The 23976-nt window shown below is 45.7% G+C and overlaps 1 protein-coding gene and 1 long non-coding RNA gene across 5 annotated transcripts in view; one reads left to right on the top strand and one right to left on the bottom strand.

The window, feature by feature from the left end:
• Positions 1-23859, bottom strand: part of TAF5L (TATA-box binding protein associated factor 5 like) — a 29521-nt gene extending 5662 nt beyond the window's left edge. Inside the window, exons 1-4 of one of the 4 annotated variants that reach the window (XM_072970976.1) lie at positions 23676-23859; positions 12526-12670; positions 9326-9430; positions 1566-2290 (exon numbers count right to left, since the gene is read on the bottom strand). In XM_072970976.1, the coding sequence (XP_072827077.1) occupies positions 1566-2290; positions 9326-9430; positions 12526-12667 (972 nt within the window). In that variant the 5' untranslated portion in view covers positions 12668-12670; positions 23676-23859. Of the gene's footprint in view, positions 1-1565; positions 2291-9325; positions 9431-12525; positions 12671-23221; positions 23424-23485; positions 23569-23675 lie in introns of those variants that run through there. The other 3 variants (XM_072970977.1, XM_015246225.3, XM_072970978.1) reach the window with 3 other exon arrangements.
• Positions 9379-12292, top strand: LOC140699239 (uncharacterized). Its single transcript, XR_012077261.1, has 2 exons — positions 9379-9643; positions 11154-12292. It is a non-coding gene; the product is annotated as an uncharacterized lncRNA (long non-coding RNA).
• Positions 23860-23976: the final 117 nt, after the last annotated feature.

The raw sequence follows: 23976 nt of genomic DNA, 5'->3' as shown, positions 1-23976 counted from the left end.
AGCTGGTCTTCAGTGGAAACCAGGGTAGAGCCTTAACGTTTTTTATTTGGCCTAATGTTCTTTCCATCTATCTTTGGTATCTTCCTTTGTATTACTTTTTAATGCCTTGAATAAACCCCCAGGCTCAGTACCATCAAAGCTAATAAGGTCCAGTAGGAATAATTTTTTTTTTGTGTTTACTGAAAACTAAAAGTAGACGAGGGCAGTATCTGTCAGTTGTGTGTGAAGAAACCCCAAGGGGCTTGCACTGTCTCCAAGGAAAAGAGAAATCTGATAATTCAAATACACACACAGTGAAGTACATTTTGGAAGGCACTACAGAACTCTAGAAATCAATGTTTGCAGACTGGAATGTAGACTCTTTACGCATCATAACGAAGTCCTCTAATTATACGGTCTTAGCTGTATGAAACAAAGACTCAAAGGCCATGCTAACTGGAAGGTGACTCAGAAAACAGGAAGAGGTAAAAAAGGGCTTAACTGGTACACCTAATATTCTTTTATTTTTCTGTTTTCTATTTTTTTAATTACATCTAATATTCTTGATACACTTATCAGCAGCTGGTAATTAGCTTGAGTGATTTTTTTAACTCATTAATTTTTCAACTTGGTGCAAAGAATTTTCCATCCAAAGTAACCTGAGGCCGAGCCATCTGAATTTCCGTGGCGGTAGGACCAAGGTCCTCTAGCCCACAACTCCGGCGGTGCCACTCCCAGGACAGGTCAGCTCCGTGAGGTCTGGTTTCTAGCTCTCCTGGCCTGTGTTTTTCTGAGGCAGTGACCCTCCGTGCTCTGAACTCGGGTCACTTGCCCTGCCCTTTCCAATGACCACCCCCAGACAAAGCACACGGGATCATGACACCGACCGTGGGCTGAAGTGCCAAGGATGCTTCCTCTGCGCCTTCCCACACGGGGGCTGGGGGCTCCCTGGGTGAAGCCAGAGGCCATGCACTGGCCCTTAGGAGAGAAACTGGTTCTCGTTTACTGCTTTTTTTTTTTAAATTTTATTTATTCTTGTATTATTTAATTTTAGCGGGGGTGGAGTGGATTAGGTTTGTTTATTTATTTTTAGAGGAGGTACCGGGGACTGAACCCAGGACCTCGCATGCTAAGCATGCGCTCTGCCACTGGAGCTACACCCTTTCCCCTGGTTTAGTGTCGATGAGACTGGGAAACTGCCAAGTCACAAGAAGGCAGGCCCTTCGACCCAGGGATCCACTTCTAATGTTTACACTTGCACACATGTACAAGCACGCACTTACATCGCAACATTAGCTGATGAAGGTCCTTCATCAGGCCCAGGAGCGTTACCCACACTTCAGGTAGTAACATACCTGCCCCTTCACTGATCATGTTCAGTTACTGTTAAACACGGTTTTCATCTCTGCTCAGGTTAGGCCTGAGCAGGAACTCGCTGGCTGCAGGCTGCACGGCACTCGTCTGCTGTTAGCTACACAGAGAGGGAGACGACGAAGGCCGCTCTCTGCCAGACCTGCCACGCTCGGTAAGAACAGTCTAAGCACAGAAGTGAGGCAGGTGTAGGGAAGGAAAGGTGAGACTCGTACCTCCTCCTCCAGAATATCACAAGCCAAGTGGATGCGGGACACGTCCACTTGATGGGGTTCTGATTTTAACTTCTTGGATCGTAAACTCCACAGTTTGATACAGGAGTTGTCAAACCCGGCAGCGAGCAGCTTGCTATCCGGGGAGATTTCTGCAGTGTTCAGCAGCTGCTCCGTGTTATAGAAGGCATAGAAACAGATGGTGGTGAGGGAGGGGGGGCCGTCCTTGACGCGCTTAATGCTCTCCTGCAGGACCTCCAGGGCAGCCTCGTTCTGCAGAATCGGGGTGGGCACGTCGGCGGGCTCCAGGCCGTTGCCCTCGCTTCGGGAGGAGCTGCCGCTGGCGTAGAGCTGGTAGTCTGTCCTCTTGGCAGGCTGCACGTCCAGGTGGATGTGCAAGGTGAGGACTTTGCACAGGGCGGTGTTGTTGTCACTCTGGAGGTAGCGGAGAAGGTAGTTGTAGCTGTCTTCCTGGAGGCGGACCACGTACTTGTGGTCCAGGAACGCCCGCAGCCGGAAGTTGGACAGGATGTCCTGGATGGTCTGAGTGGTCTGCAGCTGCTCGATGACATCCTTCTGGCTCGCGTTCTGCAGAAACATGCCGTGGAAGCGGCTGTAAAAACTTTCCACTGTGCTCTTCGGACTGTTCTGGACCAGGTTGAGGTGGAGGTAGACAAAGAGAGGATAGAGGAGAGGCATCACTTCGTGGCTATGCTGGGAGTCAGAATCTATAATGAAAAAAAAAAAAACACAGCGAGGGCTTTATAATCAGTATCATCTCAGAAGAACAATGTGCTCTCCTGGGGACCTCTTCTTGCCAGGATCCTATTTTCTGAGGCTACTAACTGAAGTACAAGCTCAACACAGAATCCTGGAAACCCGACATCTAAGCCTAGGGACCAAGGAAGGACGCGCATGGACCCTGCAGTCCAGCAAACATGGGCCTGAAGCCAGTGACAAACCAGGAACTTGATGCCCAGAGGTGAGTGACTTGCCTAAGCTCTCATGTCCGCTCGGTAGCTTGTACCCCGGTCTTCAAGGTTTAGTATTTTAGTGTTGCTCAAACTGGGTACCTCGCACCTTGGGGAGACCTTAGATGTATTACTGGGAGACTGAGCTCTTCACAGAAACGTTTTAACTTGAGAATTAAAAAAACAATGAACACAAGTAAACCTGGCATTATCTGGATGGACTTCAGCAAGTTAAGTACTGACATAAAGTTTCAGTGCTGTTTCGTTTTTGTGATGGCTTTTGGCCCTATCACCTGCAGTAACATCAAAATACTAACTTCAGTGGCTTCCTCAGCATGCCTGGCTACCCCGGCTGGCCTGTCCTCACCCTGAGACGACATCGTTCACCCCTAATGGCCCCGCATCTGTCGGTGTACTCATTTTGATTTTGTTGGTTGAAAAGTACTACTTCTCTTCTGCAGTGATAACTTACAAACGGAACGTTTTCACGCCATTACGACTACATCACTTCCGGAGGCTTTAACACCACAGAACTAGGTGACAAAGAATGTTCAGAAAAGCGTGCAGCTTGCATTGTTGCAGGCTAATGAGAACAGTGCAGAGGCGTATGTGACACCTGCATAGGGAGAGCAGAGAGAGCTGTGATGGAGCAAAGGTTTTGCAGCCATTTAGATGGAGACAAACTGAGAGGCTGTCCCAGGCCCAAGTGTGTCACAGCCCTCAGTGCCACCTGCAGGCCTGTCTGGAGCAGCAGGTTAAATCTGGCAAAGTCTATCCGCTACGTTCACTTGCTGTTAATTTGAACTTTACTTTTTGTGGTTTTGCTTGTGCTTTATTTGCAGATGAGTTTAGGTTTTGTACAGTAAACATAAAGGCTTCCCATCTAGTGTAATGTCTGTGCATACTTAAATACATTAACATAAAAATGCTTTTAGTTGGCCCTTAGCACTTCAGCTAGCATTTTTTTTTCTCTTTTTCATGAAAAGGAATCCATACCTGGCTCGAGTCAGAAACACTGTATTAGGGGATCTTGTCTCCCTGATTGGAAGAGGAATGAAACCAGCATGACAGAGCCTGTCTCCACTTAACACTCCTTTTCACCTTGTCACAGGCGGATTGCTCAGCATGTGCATTTGAGAATAAATGTGCTCCCGCTCAGATGCAGACTTAGAGGAATTGTAACAGTCCCGCTGAACTGGAAGTCAGGACCGCTGCCCAGCCACTCTGGGTCTCTGGGTCCTGCCTGGGAATCAGCAGGCAACGGGAGCTCCTGTGCTGGCTGCGGGCACTGACCCTGACGGCCCCGGGGAGCTGGGGCTGCTGCTCAACGACGTGGAGGCAGGGATGAGGGTGTCTGGGTCAGAGGAGTCACTTAGAGCTCCTCCTGGTGTGACCATGCCTGAGGCCACGATGAATGCAAAACTGCAACAAGCCAATGGCCAGACCCTGCAGGAACGAGACTTGAGTCATCCCACCAGGAAAAGCACCAGCACCCGCTGCAGGGCGTACTGAAGGCAGAGGGGATGCAGAACGGGTAGCGGAGGAAGGCAGTTCAGTGCCAGCTACGACCAAGTGACCAGGTACAGAGACGAGGGCTGCACCTGTCATCAAATACATATTCCTTCTTATTTTGTCGGAAATGGTTGTATGCGTATACTCTGTATAAACACGTATCTTTGTTTTCTTTCCTGTCTTATCCCCTGATCATGTAACAAGTTATACTGACTTTATATCAATATTTAAGTATTGCTGATTTTACATCATAGTATTTAAATTACAGAATATCCGTGAGAAGAGCAGACATGGCTAGCGAACCCTGCTGCTGCTTCTGCAGAGGGGATTTGTGCATTTTTGGCTGTACCCAGGATGGCTGTACTCAGGATGGTTGTACCATGTTAGGTGCAATTCTGACCTCGTTAATCACAGTTATTTGGAGATTAAGTATGGTTTAAGGAGATGGGTATGGGTGCCAAGTTCACAGGGTTTGGACCTGTAATGGTTAATTTTATGCTATCTTGGCTGGGCCACAGTGCCCAGATACTTGGTCAAACATTATTCTAGATGCATCTGTAAAGGTATTTTTTAGATGAGATTAACATTTAAATCAACAGAGTAAGTAAAGCTGATTACTCTCCATATGTGAGTGGGCCTCATCCAATCAACTGAAGGTCTTAGGACAAAGACTGAACTCCCTGGGAGGGGGAGGAGGAATTCTGCCAGCAGACGGCCTTTGGATTTGAACTGTGACTCTTCTGGGTCTCTGGCCTGCAGGCTTGCCCTGCAGGTTTTGGACCTGCCAGGCTCCGTATGATGTGAACCAATTCCTTAAAATACATCTCTCTCTGTATGTACATTCTGCTGGTTCTGTTTCTTTGGAGAATCCTGGCTAATACGGTTTTGGTATTTCTTTAAATACTATAATTCTTTTGAAGATCATTGGAAAATCTCTTTCCCCAAACACTACTTAAAACAAAAAACAAACAAAGATTCAACCTTGACCAATCAGACTTCCAATATATTCCACTGGGATGAAGGGCTGTTTTCAACCCTTTACAATCTTAGTTTCAGGGTTATTTTCCAAAACGAGAAGCATTTAACTTAACTTTTCTGAACTTAATGTAATAAGTTCTAAGGAAAAACAAAACAAAACAAAAAACAACTTGCCATCAAGGACGGGCTACTTTAAAACTTACTGAAATTCAATGATGTCTCAGTCATAGTTTCAAAGTGGCTTACTCGTTCTCTCCCGACTGAAGAGAAGGGGAGATATTTTATATTAGATATAAAATAAAATTCTGATCAACATATTCTATATGTGGAAAAGATGAGACTAACATTAAGTCTCAAGCCTCAATTTTAATCTTGTTCCCTGTGATCACAACATACACCTTTATATTTTACTGAACGCGTACTTGCTTAAAAAATTTTTTTTCTAATTACAGAGTAACACATCCTCTGAATAGTGGGCTTCTCCTTCCCTCCTTCCCTCCTTTCCTTCCATCCATCCACTGAATGTGTAACGAAGGCCTACTTGGTATCACACTGTTGGTGGTAAACAAGAGAAAAACGGAGTTTCTCATGGAGTTTGCAGAAATCAGTAGTGAAAAGGACACCAAGCTGAACCCGAACCGAGCTTGCCAGCCCTCATTCCGCCCGTCCCTGCGGGGCTGGGCCGCCGACCTCACACCTGTTCTTTGCTCTGAAGCAGCAGTACCCGGCCTGACTCTTCCCGTCCTGCCCTGGGGGCTCCTCTTCCTCCCGTGGTTCCCCAAGGGCTCACTTCACTTTAAAGAATTAACACTGTGTGTGCCTCCTACGAGCCAGACACTTTACATCCACGCCGCGTCTAAGAGTTGGTTGTCCCCAGGTTTAAATCCAGAGTCAGTCTCTTCCCAGTCCGCGTCCTGAAATCAAGAGCCTAGAGCCACACGTGAGCTCACAGACCCTCACCCCCGGATAACTTCCGGAGAAGTATGTTTAGGGTGTTACAGCCTTAGAAACCCTTAGGTCTTTATTATCTCCTTTGAGATTTATCATCTCCTAAGACTTTAAATTATACCTCCGTGGAGCTGATGCTGAGTTCTTTATCACAAATTTGTATCTTTCTCTTAAATTCCAACCTTAAAACTTCACACTGTGAGCTACACAGTCGGGGACCATTGTCGTAAGGATGTAGAAGATACAACCTGACTATTTCTGTTCCCCCGCCCCGCCCGCCTCGTGGAGTCATTCTCGGCTCTTCTTCCTCCTTTACTCCTGAGGCCTGGAGATCCCACTTTGAACATTTCACTGTGAAATCGAGACAGTGCTTTCCACCTTCACAACACTGTCTCACTTCTCAAGAACTGCAGGGGGCTTGAGCTGGCCTTCCACTCACCCCTGTGCACACACTCTCCTAAACCGCTTTCACACACACCTCCACGCCGGTGCTTGTCTCCATCACACAGGATGAGGTCCACACTCCTAGGCCTGGGGTCACATCTCTCCTCAGTTTTGTCTCTCTTTATCTCCAATCTGAAAGCCCGTGCTTGATAAAGCCGCTTCCTTCACTGCTCCTGAACAAAGAACCACCATCTCTGCCCCTTCGCTCAGGTCTTCACACGCACCCCAATCCTCCTAGTCCTCGTCCACTGGGCACTGAAATCCAACGTGTCTCCAGTGCTAACTTAAGTCCCGCCCTCAGTAAGGCCTCCTCTGACCACTCTACCTAAATCCCCCTCTCCTTCCATCCAGACGCATCCCACAGGCACAAGAGCTGGTCCGTGAAAACACTTCCACCAGATTCAAAGTTCATTTGAAAACTGTGACTTTTAGCCCTCAAGTTAGGATTAAATTCCAATTTAGATTAATGACTATGTGTTATACTTTATCTTGGTGCTTAGGAAATAATTGTTCATTTGATTTGGCTGACTGCTCTTCAGAGACCTGAGGATAAAGAAAAGTGTTCCAGGAAAAGCAGTCTGTAAGGAAAAATACATATTTTCACTCCCTCAAAATAACATATGACCAAAGAAATAAATTGTGGACAGAGTAACAGACAACTTTCTCAGTTTTTAAACAAGACAAGAAATTGCAAAGGAAAAGGCTGAGTTGTTACAATTTATTGAAAATAAAGAAGGTACACATAGTAGGAAAAAATACAAAGGGTCAACAGCTATTCTCCATTAAGAGCTCTGGCAAATATTTAAGAAAAACATCCAGAGCCCAAAGAGATACGTTTGAACAAAAAACTACACCAGGATAAATCACAACAGTGATCAATTAAATGTATTAATTCTTCACTGCAAAGTCATTGTAGTTCTATATAAAGTTATTCTAATAAGTCTATTTTGCTATAGCTATGCTTCAGTGCTTAAAAATATAAACACAAATTGATATAACGTCACTACAGTCATCTGAACGTCATAATGGGAATCAGTCCTGCCCGTGACCAGAGCCATCTCCCAGCAGAAGCACACAGAGTGTGAGGCCGACCAGGGCAAGGACAGCTTCGGGGCTTCACGCTGTGTGCTTCCCTCATCGTATGGCAGTGCTTCGTGCAGTCAGTGCTCAAACGCAACATAAATGCAGGCAGAATGAATGAAAGAGAAAGGCTGAAAGAGGCCAGGCATTTTCTCCTAAACCCGCTTCCTCACCACTAGAATGATGAGAGAGATCTAGCATGGAGAAATCATAATCGCATTTAAAAAACCGAGTACGATAACTTTCTAAAAACTGATTTAAAAAATTTAAAAATTGCTCAAAGCCTCAAAAACCGATGCCAATAAGTAACTCATTAGTGTACGGGGAACTATATTCAACGTCTCATAGTAACTTACGGTGAAAACGAATATGAAAACTTACGTATGTGCATTCCTGTATGACTGAAGTATTGGGCCGTACAGCAGAAATTGACACAGCATTGTAAACTGACTAGACTTCAATAAAAATATATATATATTTTAAAAGTAACTTACAGGCTCCAAGTTCCTGCTTACCTCTGAGTGAAATGCTTCTTATAAATCCAATTTTTCTTGTTTCATCGTAAGTAGATGTGGAAAGCGGCTGATCACTGTTCTGAGATATTTATCATTCATGTGATGGGAGGATCTTAATGGAGTTTTTTCCTTTCCAGTTCAAACATAATAGACTCTTTTTACTAAACCTTTAATCTTCACGATTTTATCAGTTTTGTAACAATTTAACAGACTATTCTGTACTTATGAATCTGATCTGTGAGACTGATAACTTTCTCTAGGGTTTTATTTTGTAAACTTTATTTCCTGTAACATTTGGGCCATGGTGCCCAACTACAGAATACAGGAAATGTGGATTCTTTCCTCTAGAATACTAGCCATTGTGAGAGCCAAATAAAATTAGGACCTCTCTAAGAGTGTAAAATCAGGTACGTTATTTTGCTTTATGTATTGATCACCTACAGTGAATCTTTACCATTAAGAATTATTAACCTGAGGATCGTTCAAATAAGGCAAGAAAAGAAAACAATTTCAAAGTATTTTAACTATGCTGATTACTCTCCATCCTTTGAGGGCAGTGAAAGTTTTGTATTTCTTATACCTTGAGGGATTTTGTATAAAGTACTCAAGAAAAGACTTTGATTAATAACCAGAATCAACATGGCCTGATTATATTAAAATTATAATCAGTCATCTTAGGACTAGATGAAATTGCCTGGTTTCGCCTTTGAATAGCCCCCTTCACTTTTACATCTGAAGAATGAAAGGACTCCAAGAGGCTAAATGACTCCATTTTTTTAAAAAGTGATTAAAAAATCAGAGTGAATTAGAAGACCTGATTAGAACTTGTATCTTCTGGTTCTATGGTTCTGTGGTCATTACATCATCGATGAACTGGTCTACATGACAGCTTCTCCTATGTTTGTCTTGCTGGTTCAGGAGGATGACTGCCTTGCATTTTCAGAGGTAAGGGACGAAGACCACTTTGAGACGCACCGTGTTACAGCAGTCATCTCAATCAAACATGCTGCATTTAAGGGTGTTTCCCTGACATGGCTGATCGAGCTTTCCCTTATTCAGCTCAAGTCACAGCCGCTGTGCTGAAGGCCACGGATAAAACCGCAAGCAACACACCCGGAGCCCTAGCCCGTACACACTCTCACCTCATGATTTAACTCTCAGAACTTCCAAAAGATCCTAAGTTTGAATGCGAGGTCTGTGTTAAACTACCTGTTAATCCTCAGTATCTAGCGCCGTACCCGGAATATCGTGGGTTCTGAGGGAAATCTGCATCGCTCTTCCTTCATCAGGAAAGACCCCAGTGCTGGGTACTCACCGGTGAGGAAGTTCCGCAGCCGTCCGAACTGTACTTCATACTGCTGGGGCTCTGCCTGGCAGGGGGCCGCAGACACTATGTTGGCACAACCAGACTCTGATTGGACTAAGGAGGAAGAGACACACAAGACGGGGTGAGAAAGACAGTCGCTAGCCACGGCGTGGCAGGACGGACGGAAGAGGGTGCTGCCGGTGCATCACAGCGCCTGACACGTCGGCAGGTTTTCAGAGTACGCTGGGGCTTCTGGTCACATACAACAGACACATCTATCTCCTCTACCTCCTGATACTCAATCAAATGACAGCGGAGAGGCAAAAGGTATGAGGCACGGGACAAATAAGGCGACCAGAGAGGAGAGGCACACGAGACCAGGGGGGGCTCCCGGGGCGCGGCTGAGCCCGCACGCTGACCCTGTCTCACGCCGACCCCTGGGATGGCTCCACTTTCAACCCCCGGGCCGGGCATTCTGCGGGCCCCTTCAATCTGAAAATTCATGGCTTTCAGTTCGGACAGAGTATTTTTGAATCATTTTGTAGACTGTCTTCTATTCCCTCTTTCTGGGACTCCTACAATATCCAGGTGAGATCTCCTGAGCGGATCCTTTAATCTTCTCTCCGTTGTTCCATTTCTTTGTCTTTCTGCTCTCCTTTCTGGGAAGCTTCCTCAACTCTCAACCTTTCTACTGATTTTCCAGTTTTACTGTCATGTATTTATGTGAATGTCCTTTCTCCTCTTAAAATAGCACTCTCTTCTTGTTTCAAAGCTATCGATTACATTTTTGAAGTTTTCTTCTCTCTGCTGTTTGCTTCCTCCAAGTTGCTGCTCACTGTCTCTTCCCATTTCCATTTTCCACATCAACTAGATTAGTTTCTCCCAGGGTCTGACGGCCCCTGGTTATCTGAAAGGGAGACGCCCCAGAGCTGATGAGAACTCTACGCGTTTATCACCCGAGAGGACCTGGATGGGCAATCTACCATTGGACCATTAGATGGCCAATGCCGGTGTCCCTAGGTCTCTCCTGCTGGGCAGGGTAGATCTACCAGGAACAAATCTTTAATCACCTTCCTGGACAGCATGTGCCTGGCTGCCGGTGTTCTCGGCAGCGGGAGGAGAAGGAAGGCTGGAGTCTCAATGTTCAGTATGTAAACACGCACTTCAACTCCATTCTGTGAGTTTATGCTTTCTAAGAAGTCGAGCAAAATTCTCCTACCCTTTCTGCCGGGGTCAGGAATCATGGGGGGGGTGCACATGGCTGGGGAAAGGTAGCTGGGGACTGGGAGGAACCACCTTCAACAATAATCTCGATGAAACACTGACACACCTTAGAAGGTGGAAGTGGGGATGGTAATTAATGCAGCAGGGCTGGGGAAGCCACAACATCAAATGGAAAAGGGGGCACAGAGGAGAAGAAAGTCAGTGTCCCCTGCTAGAGCTCGGAGACAGCCGGAAGCAGGATGTGCTGGAGGGTGGTACAGAATCCCATAGACTCCTAACACAGACCCTCTCGCTGTCATTCCTAGCACCGCTCTCGGCTCAGGCTGTCCCCACTTCTCGGTGGGGCTGCCATAACTGACTAGCTTCCCTGGTTCTAAACCAGGCCCTCCCTTGTCAACACTGCCACCAGAGCGACCTTTCCAGAATCCACATTTGATAACGTGGGTACCCTCCTCCTACTTGCCCCGGATAAGCTCCTAATGGTTCTTTGGAAACTCAGCTCATTCCTTCTACGATTTACTGACCCCTGACTATAGGCTGGGAACCACAGGCCTTTTAGGAAGCCCTTCTGACCTGCCAGCCTCACTGAGCTGACTATCTTCTTTGTTCCTAGAGAACCCGGGCAGCCCCCTTCAGGGAACCCACCGCATCACATGCTACCGCGATAGCGGATTCACCCGCCTCATTCCCCGACTATAATGTTAAGCACCTCTGGAGCCATGATCAAATCTTCGCTACCCCGAGAACTTTTCAGCACCTGTTCAAGACTACAGCAGGTGTTCAAGACTGCTGAACGAAGGCATAATTATTCAGATGACTCAATTAATAGAAAGACCTAAGACCAAATCTTACGATAATCACATTTCACGCATCTCACATTTCCTGGTGGTTTTCCAGGAACAAGAGTGACTCTCCTAATACGCCACTGAATCTAAACTAAGACAACGAAGAGCAAATTTAAGTTTGCTTCTCTTTCCTGCCAACAACAGCACAGAATTATGTCCCCAGGTTCCAGTGAACATGGGGCATCAGGAGATTATTCAAGGCTGTGATGGCAAGGAGTTACTCTGGTCCTGCAAACTGGCCACCCTACTAGAAGCAGTAAGGCATTTATGAATCTATTCCAAGCCCATCACCTGGTACCCAGGGGAGTGTGAAGGGAAGGAAGGAGGGGTGGGCCTGACGCGGGAGTGTAAGGTGGCAGACAGGTGCTCACTGGGCCTCTACTGTCTCGGAGGGAGCCGGGAGCCACTCTTCTGGGGACCCCTCAGGTGTTTCCTGCCCATCACTCCTTTCCGACAGCAATATAGTCTTAGGGTGTGAAGGGCTTGGGTCCTTGACTTTGAAGGGGGCCGCCACTGCCAGCACGGAAGCTGAAACCACTAAGGGATAGAGTGGTGGCGACGGACATGAGAAGAGTGGCAGGAAGCACAGGAACAAGGCAGAGAGAGGGCCCGGCCTGAGCAGGCAAGAGGGGGCAGCCGGGCTGGACAGAGCCCTGGGACTCAGCACCCGGCCGTTTAAAGACATTCACAAGCTCCCGAAAAGCACTGCAGGAAGAAATGTTCCAAGTCTCCAGTACATGAATTCAGCTGAAGAAAATTACATCACATAAAACCCTGAATTCACAAAACAGCTAAGTAACGATTTTTTCCCCCAAGACGGACTCAAGACAAATTTTTCTAAAAAAGCATCCAATTTCAAAACAAACAACAAACACAAAAACACATTTTAAAAATCTCAGGAACCTAACCATGATGTCAATGTTTCCAACCACCAATCCCAGAGGACTCACCCACCTGGCACACCTGACTTCCACGGGCGGGGCCCAGCTTGGGGGAGAGGGGACACATGCAGGAGGGGGACACAGACCCTGCCCCAGTTCAGGGAAGGAGAAAGCTGCACCTCACATCAGGTACAGCTAAAAGTACCCGAGGGAGGACGGAGGACGCGCTCGGCGGGAGGGCTCTGCGGGGCTGCACTACCTGCGAGGTTGGTGGCCATCTCCTCGGCGCTCTGTGACAGCCGCAGGCCTTGCTTCAGCGGGCCGTCCGCGTCCCCGTACTGCCGGCGCTTGAGGTAGCAGGACACGGCCATCTGAATCTGCTCGGTGCGCACTCGTTTCATGACCTGTGGGGAACGTGGGGACCCGCGGTGAGCGGCCTGGGGTCGCCTGCCCAAGCGGGACGTCACAACACACACATCAACAACCGGCGAGTTACATGGCCACGTTTAGATGCAATACTAGGCTCCTTAATGGCCAGCCCGGCCCTGCCTTCCATGTCTCTGTGTTCCCAGTGACAACAGCCAACTTCCATGATGCAAAACAGGAACGGCCTAGATAATAAAACCCCACAGATCACCCCGAACTCCATTTAATACCGTGATTTCAATGTGCCCCGTCTAATTTATCATTAGAAAAGCTAACGAAAAGCAAATAGGACCCAGGGACTCCCAGGCCTTGTATCTCCCGCCCACTGGGTGAGAGACATGTTAATTAGCAGTGCGCCAGCCAAAAAGGCAGGCAGGAGGCAGCACAAAATCAAAGACCTGAGAAGTCCAGCAACCAGACAGAGAGATTTTCAGAAAGTGAGAAGTTAATCCTGGGGAAAGGGAGAGCTATGTTTTTTCTTAATAATCAGGAGAAGGCAGCTAGCAGAGTCGAGAACGTGAGCAGCGTGTTTTCATTTCAAGCATATTACTTACCTCTTTCACTCTTAATTTTTAACTCAAAGTACAGACAAGCATCAAAACAGTAAAAGGATAAGTACATGTGTTACAACGTGTCTCGTGAATTCCCATAAGGAAGGAAGGAAAGTATGCTCGACAGGGGTAGACAACTTGTGATAACTCAAGCTTATCTGAGGGTTCCACCTCCCAAAAGGACTCCTTTCCTTGCCTGCTAAAGTTACTACCAAGAATGACAGGAACCCCTGACACTGCCACAGGCCTCAGATGCTACTTTGCCTGAAGTAAAGAATACTGCCGTCCAGATTTATTTGAAAAATTTAAAGTATCTTTGACAACAAAGTAAGTATGTGGCACGTGACAGGAGAATTCACAAGAAAAAAGGCTGGAGGGGGGAGCTTAAAGTCAGTCTTACTAGCAAATTAATACCCAGTCCTTGGGACAACGGCAAGCATTAAAGGGGGTTGGGCAGGAGGGTGATAGATCGCCATCAAGATTGAGAAGGAACATTCTGGCCACACCAATGGAGAATGTGTTGTAAAGAAAGTCAGGTGCACACACAATGGAATGTTGCTCAGCCATAAAGAAAGAATACAAAGTGAAGTAAGTCAGACAGACAAAGACAAATACCATACAGTATCACTTACATGTGGAATCTAAAAAAATGATACAAATGAACTGAACCCAGAAACAGACTCACAGACGTCGAAAACAAACTTATGGTTACCAGAAGGGGAGGGGAGGGGAGGGGAGAGGGACAAATCAGGAGTATGGGATTAAGAGATACACAATATCATATATAAAACAAACAACAACGATATATATATAGCATAGGAAACAGCATTCAACATCTTGAAATAACGTATAATAGAAGAAAATTTTAAAAAGAATATATACATGTATCTATTTGAATACACTTTGCTGTATACCTGAAACTAACACAATATTGTAAATCAACTCTACTTCAATAAAAAATATGAGCGGTAAAATAAAAGAAAAAAAAAAGACAATCAGATGCAATGGGACCAATCAGATGAAGGAAGAGGAGGGACTGAACTGAGGCAGTGACAGAGGGGAAGGCCTTAAGGTGACAGAGTAAGAGGTCCTGGTGGCAGCTCTGATGCCAGGATTGAGGGGGAGAAAGCTCCTGGTGCGTAAGTGCCACGGAAATGGTGAGGTGAGTGAAGAAAGGGGAAGGGGACGTTCTGGGAGGGCAGTGTGGGCTCCACTTGGCACAGGGACAGGTTGAGTTGAAGTGTCTGTTTTCTGGCCAAATTTAGATGCTAGTATGAAGTTTGATCTGGATCTAACTAGATTTAAGGGAAAGGTCTAGGCTGCAGGTAGCGGCGCAGTGGAGAATTCAGTGGGAACGGGAAAGCGACCTTGACAGGGCACACTTAAAAATAATCAATAGAGAAAGGAGAAAAGATCTCATAGCATAGGGATTAAATGCTCCAACTTGGAAGCTCTACTTACTACCTGGTTTTCCAGATATTAAATACTATTTTGTAGTTTTTATGTTTGAGAAAGTTAATTAATGTCTTTGAGCTTTAGTGTCCTCTGTAAAATGAAGGTAATAGTTAAGAGGTTTAAATAAATTCATATTAATAATACACAATCTGCTTTGAATAGTACCTGGTATTTGTTGATAACCAATATATGTGTTTGCGTCAAGAAAAAAAGAAAAGAAAAAAGGAAAAAAGAAGAAAAAAGCACACTGCAGTCTGGACAACCAACGACAGCTGGATGAACTTTCTAGGTTCACGTCTGTCAGGTAAAAACTATCTTCCTCTTCATGATCAAAATACGGTGCCCATTTTGGGATGCATGCAACACATGATCATCCCCATCAGAGCGACTTTCTGTAAATCAAGGGCTTCTATTTTTTTGTGTGTGGAAGACCCGCTTTTAATGATTTATTTGGATGTGTTTAGGTTTTCAGTTTCAATTACATGCAACGGCCTTCTCCTATGTGATTTCCTCCTTTCTTTCTTTAAGATTGAAAATCCCTCCCCCCATTCCAGAAATCTGTTATTTATTTTTTCTTTAAATATTTAAAAGTTTATCTGTATCTGATTTTTATCTATTGCAATTTCTTTTAATGTACAAGTTATGATAAATAACCAAATTATTGTACCCAGATACTGTAGCAAACAGATTGTTCCAAAATCATTTGCAAATAACCCTTCCAAACTGATTTGTGGTAACCCTTTTAAAATATACTCTGAAGGTCTACTTTCCAATTGCTTAAGTCATATAACTGCCCTTGGCGAAGGCTGGAGACACACAAACACAAAAACATATATATATACATTTACATATAAATATAAAATATTAGGACATTATAAATGTGTTATTTTAAATGACGTGTATACAATGATTGTGTTATATACGCATTTCATTTCTGGATCACCAAAGACAGTATAAAATATTTGTTAAAAAGGAGGACACTGGGTCTTATATGGTTCAGATTCAGTGATACAACGAAACATATTAATAAATTTCCTAACACTGAACCACGTTTCACTATGGAATTTGCCTTACTTGGTTATGATGTGCGGGTTTTTCACTGTATCGACAACTTAGATTATTTTTTAAGGAAGATTTTTTTCTGTTGCTCATACAAGGATTCTGATGCTTTGAGTGGGGATCACTGCTCTAAGCATTCATCTGTCCATCAGTGAAGACGCATAATTGCTTCTCTGTGGTTACTAAGAAGCATTACCATATCAGCTTGACTCTATCAGTGATTCTCTATGGTTGCACAAAGGAATCTCCTGTGTGTGTATAAATCATGTCAGCCCTGGAGATTCTGATTCAATGTCATATTCAGAGGGAAAAAAATTCAGATGCACACTGTGTGACAGTAGTCCATTCCCAGTTTGGACCAAAGTCAGAACTAATCAACCCACCTGGCTCTCCCCAACCCCCCCGCCCCAACTGCCGCCATACAGCCTCACACTGTTTGCTAAAGATGCTTTTAATCTACCCCTTTCAGAGCAGCCTGATTCCTTGCATTTTAGCTGAGACTAAAACTTTTCCAGATTTCCTACAGCCAATCTCTTGTTGCCAAGGTAACGTGTGCTTGTATCAGTGTGTGTCCCTAGTGTTCCAAATAACACGGAAGTTAAGAGCTCACCTCTCTAAGAGGGGAATAAAAGGGAAAAAAATGCATGTAGAAACACAGGAAAACTGACAGAACAGACTCTGCAACGACACAGTGTCCCCACAGTGGGACGATGGATATGCATGTCTGCAGACGCGAGGGAAAGACATGAAAGTCGTGAAAGAACGAACAGGAAGCAGCGGGAATGAGCAACAGTAAAAAGTGGTCATCTTGGAGATTACCGGAAACTGCTTTGTAAATTACTGTGTCTAATGAATTTGCCCAGATTAGTTGCCTCCAACAGCAGTTTTGGTGACTCCAAACCACCATTTATGACAAGGACCTTCCCTGAGGGTGAGCGGTGCGCCAACTGCAGGGCCCAGGATCTCAGGGCCGGAATGCTGGCATGAAGTCTCTTTTACAGCCACACTCAACTGAAATACCAGACGTGATCCAACTGACTTCCCTGCATTTGATTCCAGTGCACACATATTTCAAGTGAAATAAATAATAAATGAAGGGAGCTCTGCAGAGAAATCAGTTCCCTTCCCTTTACTGATTTCCATAGTACTAATATCCATAAATGGACACGTGAGTAACAAAATAAAAAAAGCTCCTTAAAATAGACCAGTCTTTTGAGAAACTCAGACATGAGATTAACACTGTAGTTCCAAGTTACCTGTTTATCTTTTCCTGTAATTATAAAATCTTTTAAATTTAAATTATAATGTTTTGACATAATTACACCTTTATTAAAAATGTCAGGATTTCCCTTAATTTTCAATTGACGTAAAATAGTTTAAGTTTAAAGCCAAAAATAGATGATCATATATCTTTCTCTTCATGGCATATTATTAGTATTTCTGGAAATTCAAATGAAAATTCTGATACAATATGTATCTATTTCTCATACATTAGTAGCTGCCTACTGTTTAAGACTTAAACAAAGTTGCTATACAAAATCACTACACGATCGCCTTCCTGTCTCAAAGTAATAACAGTGTAGGAAGAAACACCGCCACCCTCTTCAGCTCTTAGCTGCGCCCTAACTCCATCCATATACATTCAAATGTATATGGCTACCTGAGTCCATGAAATGCCAACGCAGTATACGAACAGTGTGTCTCCTGCCGGCCCCTCAGATGTAAGGTGACATCTCTGAGTATGGATGAATTCAGAATAAGTCCAGGCAAACCCACACCCCTAACCTTAAATCAGTTCCCCAGCTAAGTATCCTGACAGGTAGTTATGTGTTTCTATTATTGTTGTTTTAAGTAAGTACCTTTTCTTCCAATTATAAATTCATGCTTAAAAACAGATTAAAATTATTTTGTATTTTTTCTTAAATGAGATGTCATGTAGAGTGCCTACCAGGTACTCACACACCAGCTCCCTTCTCTTCCCGTACAGCAGTCTAAGTGCTTGTAATATCTATCAAAAAGTTGTTCTAAGCAGAACCTAAAAACCTAAGCTTTTGCGTTAGTCGTCATGATAAAATGTATTCAATTAGCTTTGTGAAAATATAAATCATAGCTGAAAAATAAATGAACCATACCACTATCAGTTTCTTTCATGCCTAATAGAATTGAAAAATTATGATGGTCTTTCATATTCAGGCTTTGCTCAGACCCCGACTTCCATGAATACACTTGAACTAAAAGCTGTGCCCTTTCTCATGGTGTCTTAAGAACAAACGGCACATGGATAAGGCTCACAGCTAGGGGCTCAGGATGCAGTGTAGAATCTGGACGTCTTTTTTTTTTTTTTTTTTGGTGGGGTGGGGAGGGTGTGGAGCAGAAATCATACAGCCAGGCAGACAGAGGCCACCAGAAATTGATTTCCTCCAATACCAGCTGGAACTTCCATGAAGTCCCAGCAGTCTTGTCTTGTCAACTACGTTCTTTCCCTACAGCTTCCCACCCCGAGCCATTCCAGACCCGTCTCCCTACCCAGCCAGCTGACCCTGCTTCCCACCTCAGGGGACTATTTACCAAGACTTGAGATTCCTCAACTCCTGCCAGTCGGACAGTCCCTCTTCCACACTATCTGACATGACCTCTAGGATGCTGAACATGCGCCTCCCTTGAAACTCCGTCCCTGTGCTGGTGTGGCTCCTGGCTCCCCCATCCTTCACATCCCTCACATTGTCCCACCACTGACACAAGACTGGCACGGTCTCTGGTCAGATCACCTTCCTGAGCGAAGTCTAAGAGACCTTAACCTCTGAAATTCAACATGTTCAAATTATCTTCCTTTAAGACCTCTTCCTTCTCCTAGCTTTCCTAGCCAGCTTGACTGTGGCCACCACCCACCAACATGGAAAACAATGACAAAAAGAGAAACCAAACACACCTCCCCTTGAAAAAAAACAAACCAAACCAAAAAAACTAGTCATCATCCTAAGATTCTTTTCTCTGTCTCTCCCCTTCCTGTCCACCCTCCTCACTTCTAAATGGCCATCAGCTCCTTCTGTTCTAGACAGGATTCTCTCTTGGAGCCATTACTGCTACCACATCCTCACTGTCACTATCTGACAGCACAACTCACCTCTCAACAGACTATTCCAGTATCCTCTCACCTCGAGCCCTACCTCGCACCACCCTTTTGAATGCAGCCAGAGTAGATCACAAACCTGCTGATGCTACTCCGCATGCTTAGACTCTCTCCCGAATGACCCCGGGGGCAGGCTGTCCACTCCTGCCACCACCGTTCCTTACTCCCCCCAGCGGACAGTTCTCTAGAACAGGGTTTTTCTTATCTTTGAAATTCCCATTAAAAACAAAGTGAGTGTTGTCTAGCTTCTGCTTGCAAATCTTGACAGTTTACCTTAGGGTCACGATTTCCCTGGATTTTTATGAACCAAAAAAGCCACAAGTATTTGATCCCCACTTCAACACTATTTCAGGGCTCGGAAAAATTAATTCTGTACAAAACCTTGTTAACATGGAAGAGTATGGCACACTCTACAGAATGGCGACCTTCACTCACCATGTTTGACTTCATTAAAAAACACCTGTCACATACGCTCCATGTGCAGTCACTGCAGACAGAAGAAACTGGGTGTTGTGCTCTCAAAGTAAGGGGGAATATGTTTGCCTACATTTATCATTCTCCCTAAAACTGAATTCTAATGCAGCAAGTGAGGTCTTGGAGATGCCTGAATGACATCAACCCTGTGTGTGTGTGTGTGTGTCTCAAACTGGAATGATCAATTTTTCATTCTGGAGCAGTTCTGTCCACAGGACTCCCTGCAGTGATGGACATGTTACAGGTCTGCACCATTCAGCCTGGTGGCCACCAGCCACAAAGGGCTCTCCAGCAATTACAATGTGGCTAATGCACCTGAGGAATTGAAGTTTTAATTTTTTTAATTGAATTATAGTCAGTTTACACTGTTGTGTCAATTTCTGGTGTGTAGCACAGTGCTTTAGTCACACATGAACATACATATATTCATTTTCATATTCTTTTTCACCATAAGCTACTACAAGATATCAAATATAGTTCCCTGCACTATACCGTATGAACTTGTTAATCTATTTTACAAATACCAGTCAGTATCTGCAATTCTCAAACTCTCAGTCTATCCCCTCCCACCTCCTCCCCCCGGTAACCATGTTTGTTTTCTATGTCTGTGAGTCTATTTCTGTTTTATATGTAAGTTCGTTTGTCTTTTTTTTTTTTTAAGATTCCATATATGAGTGATATCATATGTATTTTTCTTTCTCTTTCTGGCTTACTTCACTTAGAATGACGATCTTCAGGTCCATCCGTGTTGCTGCAAATGGCATTATTTTATTCTTTTTTATGGCTGAGTAGTATTCCATTGTAGAAATATACCACAGCTTGAAATTTTAATTTAAATTAAATTTAAGCAACCACACGTAGGCAGTGGTTACTGTATTGGACAACACAGTTCTAGAGCATAGTATTACTTTATGAAACCAAAGCATCAGCAACTTAGCTTAAAAATGTCAGTTCACAAAGCTTTGCAAATCACTTCTGATTCCTAAATTACCAACTCTCCAAAAGTTGGCATGTTGTTAGTAAAAACAGAGCTAACTTTTTTATTATTATCCAATGCTGTAAGGTTACTAAGACACAGCTACGTTTCAATACATCTTAGCAGAAGGATGTCTTATTTGACTGCTAAACAAGCATTTATGAGTGGAAGTTTTCTACAATGTTTCCTGAATTTTGCCAGCACACAACATTCTCCAATTCTTAAAGTTTACGAAAATGAGAAGGGAAAGGGGAACCTGCTTCAGCAGAGAAACAGAGCAGCAGTCAACGTCTGTAAAACACCCAAGTAAGAAGCAAGCTCAAACCCGGGACAACCTTACCTCTGAAATGAGAAAATTAAGAAAAAATATTTTAGTTTAAAAAAAAAAAAAAGACCCGTCAGTGTCTCTGTGGTCACTTAAGCCACTCTGGATCACCAAGTTCCACTTCCCAGAGGACATCACCTTCGCATCTACTAAATCATCTGTGAGCGGGCACTTCTTGAATCCACGTGCTGCTCTCACTGGAAATCTCAACACAAGCCACCAATACCCATTCAAGTGGCAGAATGTTTCTCACTCATCACTTACTATATTGACTGTATAAATATCCCAAACTAGCATTGGCTGAGACGGTTTCAGTCCAACAAGTATTTCCCAGACGGCATCTTGTTATTCAGCAGAGTAACTGAGACAGCCCCTGGAACAGCAGAGACTTAAATGTGTGGCCACACCCTCCTTTCAGAGGGATACTTCTGGGGGGCACCTTGCCTTGTACTCAAGCACACACAGTACATCCTTGAAGATCCTTTCTAAGAGGGAAGGTTGCCTGGAATGAGCTACAGGTATCCTCCTTTCTTCTCAGAATGCCTCTAAGTGTCCAGATTTGGATTAAAACATTTGTCTCTGCTAAGCAGTCGTCTTCCTTTCAGAGTCACAGGCTGACAAAGCTGCCAGGACAAGCGGTGGCTCTTCCGACTTCCCACCCCACACCACCACAGGCACAGTCTTTCCACAGAGCTAATCTGATGCCATCTGCGCTCAGCTTAAAAACTTTTTCCTGCCTCCACCAGTGTGGAGAATAAAAAAAATTCTATCTCCATCATGTCATCTTGAGGTTACTTTGATTTGCCTTTGAGTGCAAAACAGGTGGGTGCCACCCTACCCTCTCACCTCAGGGGCTTTGGTCAAGGCTCCTCCATTAACTGGAGGAGCCCTCCACACTGGCACTCCAACCTTATTTAGCTCAGTTCCACTCGGGCTTCACAGTTCAGCTGGGCTGTCTTTTCCTCGAGTGTAATTTCTTCCACCAAACCCAGCAACAAACCTGGAGCACAGTAATCACCACACTATTTGTCTCCTACACCACCGCTATTAACACCTCACACCTGTCAGTGTTTTACAGCGATGATCTCCTTTACGGCCTTGCAACAACCCTCAGAGCTAAGGAACGTTCTTCAGGCGAGAAAGCTGAGGCCCAAAGAAGTCAGACAAGGTGTTCAAGGGCCCGCAGTACTGGGAGGAGAACATGGGCTGCCTGGCTAACCGGTCTGAGCTCTGCCCCTTTGTGGTGTCCTGCTGCTCAGTGGGTTCTACATTAGGTCAGGAGCCTCTTGGGGAACACCGCAGTGAAAACTCACCAAACGCTTACTGAGAGAATAATCAGAACAGTTCCTACCTGAGTAGCTGTCTGTCACATGAAGAGAGGCTGGAAACTTCTAGAGAGACTTCTAGTACTGTTCACTGTGCAATGCTGGCTTAACAGAGCACCCTCAGGGCTCCCTTCCAGCTTAAATGAACCAACAAAATCAAAACCCCTTCCCTCTCTCCAGAAGTGTCCTTCGTAGGTGTTAGGAAGGACATCTGTTTGCAAAAATAAAATTTGAGAAACAGCAAATGAACAGTTAAGGGAGCCCTTTACGGAGCTTCACAGGGACAGAACCAAACACAAACCTTACACATTTAGAGGCAGAAGCAACAAAACTATTCCAAAACACACGTCAAATTTACTGACAAACAAAAAATGCTCAAGGCTAGCCCAGCTTTTGGTTTTCTAATTTAACACTGATTTTCAAGACAAGAAAAATTTCCAGTTCATAAAGAAAATCAAAAGTTAGCATACTTAATGCAAAAGATTAGGCCTACGACCCAGATGGTATTCTGCCAATGAGAAATTACAATGGCCGATAACTAGTATTTACAGAACACCAGAATGCTAAATGCCGGGCATTTTCATACACAGTATTCTTTTTTTTTTTTTTGATGTCCTTTAAATGGTCCACGTTAAAGTTACCAGTCATTACTTCATTTTACAGAAGAGGAAACTAAGGCTCACAGAGGTTACAGATGGTTACATGGTTTCCACCTAAGACGAATGCAGTCACCAAGCCCCCATCCGTTACATTAAGCTTCTCCGAGTGGAAAGATGTGGCACTGACTCCTCTTCCTATCCTCACTTTGAAGCAGGGCTGTGACCAAGGCTGGGGACCGGCCGCCGAGTCCTCCCCACCACTCAGGTATATCTACACTTGTATCACCTAACAGAAGACAAGCTCCGCCCTTACCGTTCCTCCCAACGCGGCGCCCGATTCTTGCTAGCGGGAGTTACCATTCCAAGATTTCAATCTGCAAGGTCAGAGTTTAGGTAATTCAAGACGAACGCCGCATGGGACTGGCCGATTTACCTTTGGATCCCAGAACCTTACAAGCTGCGAGATCCGCATTGTAACGACACTTTCACAACTGATGGGTGAACTGCATGAAGCTTTCCTGTACTCCACTTCCGCTAAGTCTAAAATGACACCACTATTTCTAACCATCAGCTCCCTCCAGACCAACGCCTTACCTAAGGCGTTTTCAGAAGCCCCGGGGCTTCGCGCACCTTACCTCGCTGTCATGAGTTAAGCAACCTCCGAGGCCACCTCGCAGGTGGGCATCCTCTAGCAACAGCTCGCCCAACTCTAGCTCTCCCGTGTCACATGCAGAGGTCGACTGCAACCCCGTCCACCCACAGCCACCATGTGCGAAGTTTAATCTTGAGTTCGGCCGAAAGACATTTCCCTTCTCCTTAAATGAAAAGAGACGAGGACCCGCGCTCCGGCCCCCCCACCCCACCCCGGCGGGTGCCCGCAGCCGCCCCGCAGGACGCACCGAGAGGATCGCGGAGCCCCCGGTGCTGCCGCCGCCGACCGCAGGCCACGCCGCCCGCGCCCTCCGGCCGGCCCCGCCCGCGCGCGCCCCGCCCCCACCGCCGCCTAGGCCTCGCCGCGCCCGCCCGCGCGCCCTCCGGCCGGCCCGCCCGCCCGGCCCCGCCCGGCCTCCCCGCCGCGCCCGCACTCACTGAACATCCCAGGCGGCTCCCGCTGCTCCCGCCGCCGCCGCCTCCGGGATCGCCTTGCTTCCGCCTCCGTCGTCTCCGCGGCAGGCTCTCGCTCCGACGGGCGGCTCAGCCGGGCCCCCGCGCCCCGCGCCCCGCCGCCCCCGCGGCGGCTCTGGGCGGCCGCCCCATGACTGACTGACGCGGAGCCGCCGCGGGCTGGGCCGCTCCGGCCTCCGACGCGCAACCGTCTCCGCCAATGGGCGAGGCGCCTCGGCGCTCGGCTGGCGCTGCCTGGCGTGCGCGCCGCCCCGCCCCCGCGCCG

This window comes from Vicugna pacos, chromosome 11, assembly GCF_048564905.1.
Source record: "Vicugna pacos chromosome 11, VicPac4, whole genome shotgun sequence".
NCBI lineage: Eukaryota > Metazoa > Chordata > Mammalia > Artiodactyla > Camelidae > Vicugna > Vicugna pacos.
The sequence above is the reverse complement of the archived record's forward strand: the minus strand, read 5'-3'. Positions and strand labels throughout refer to the sequence as shown.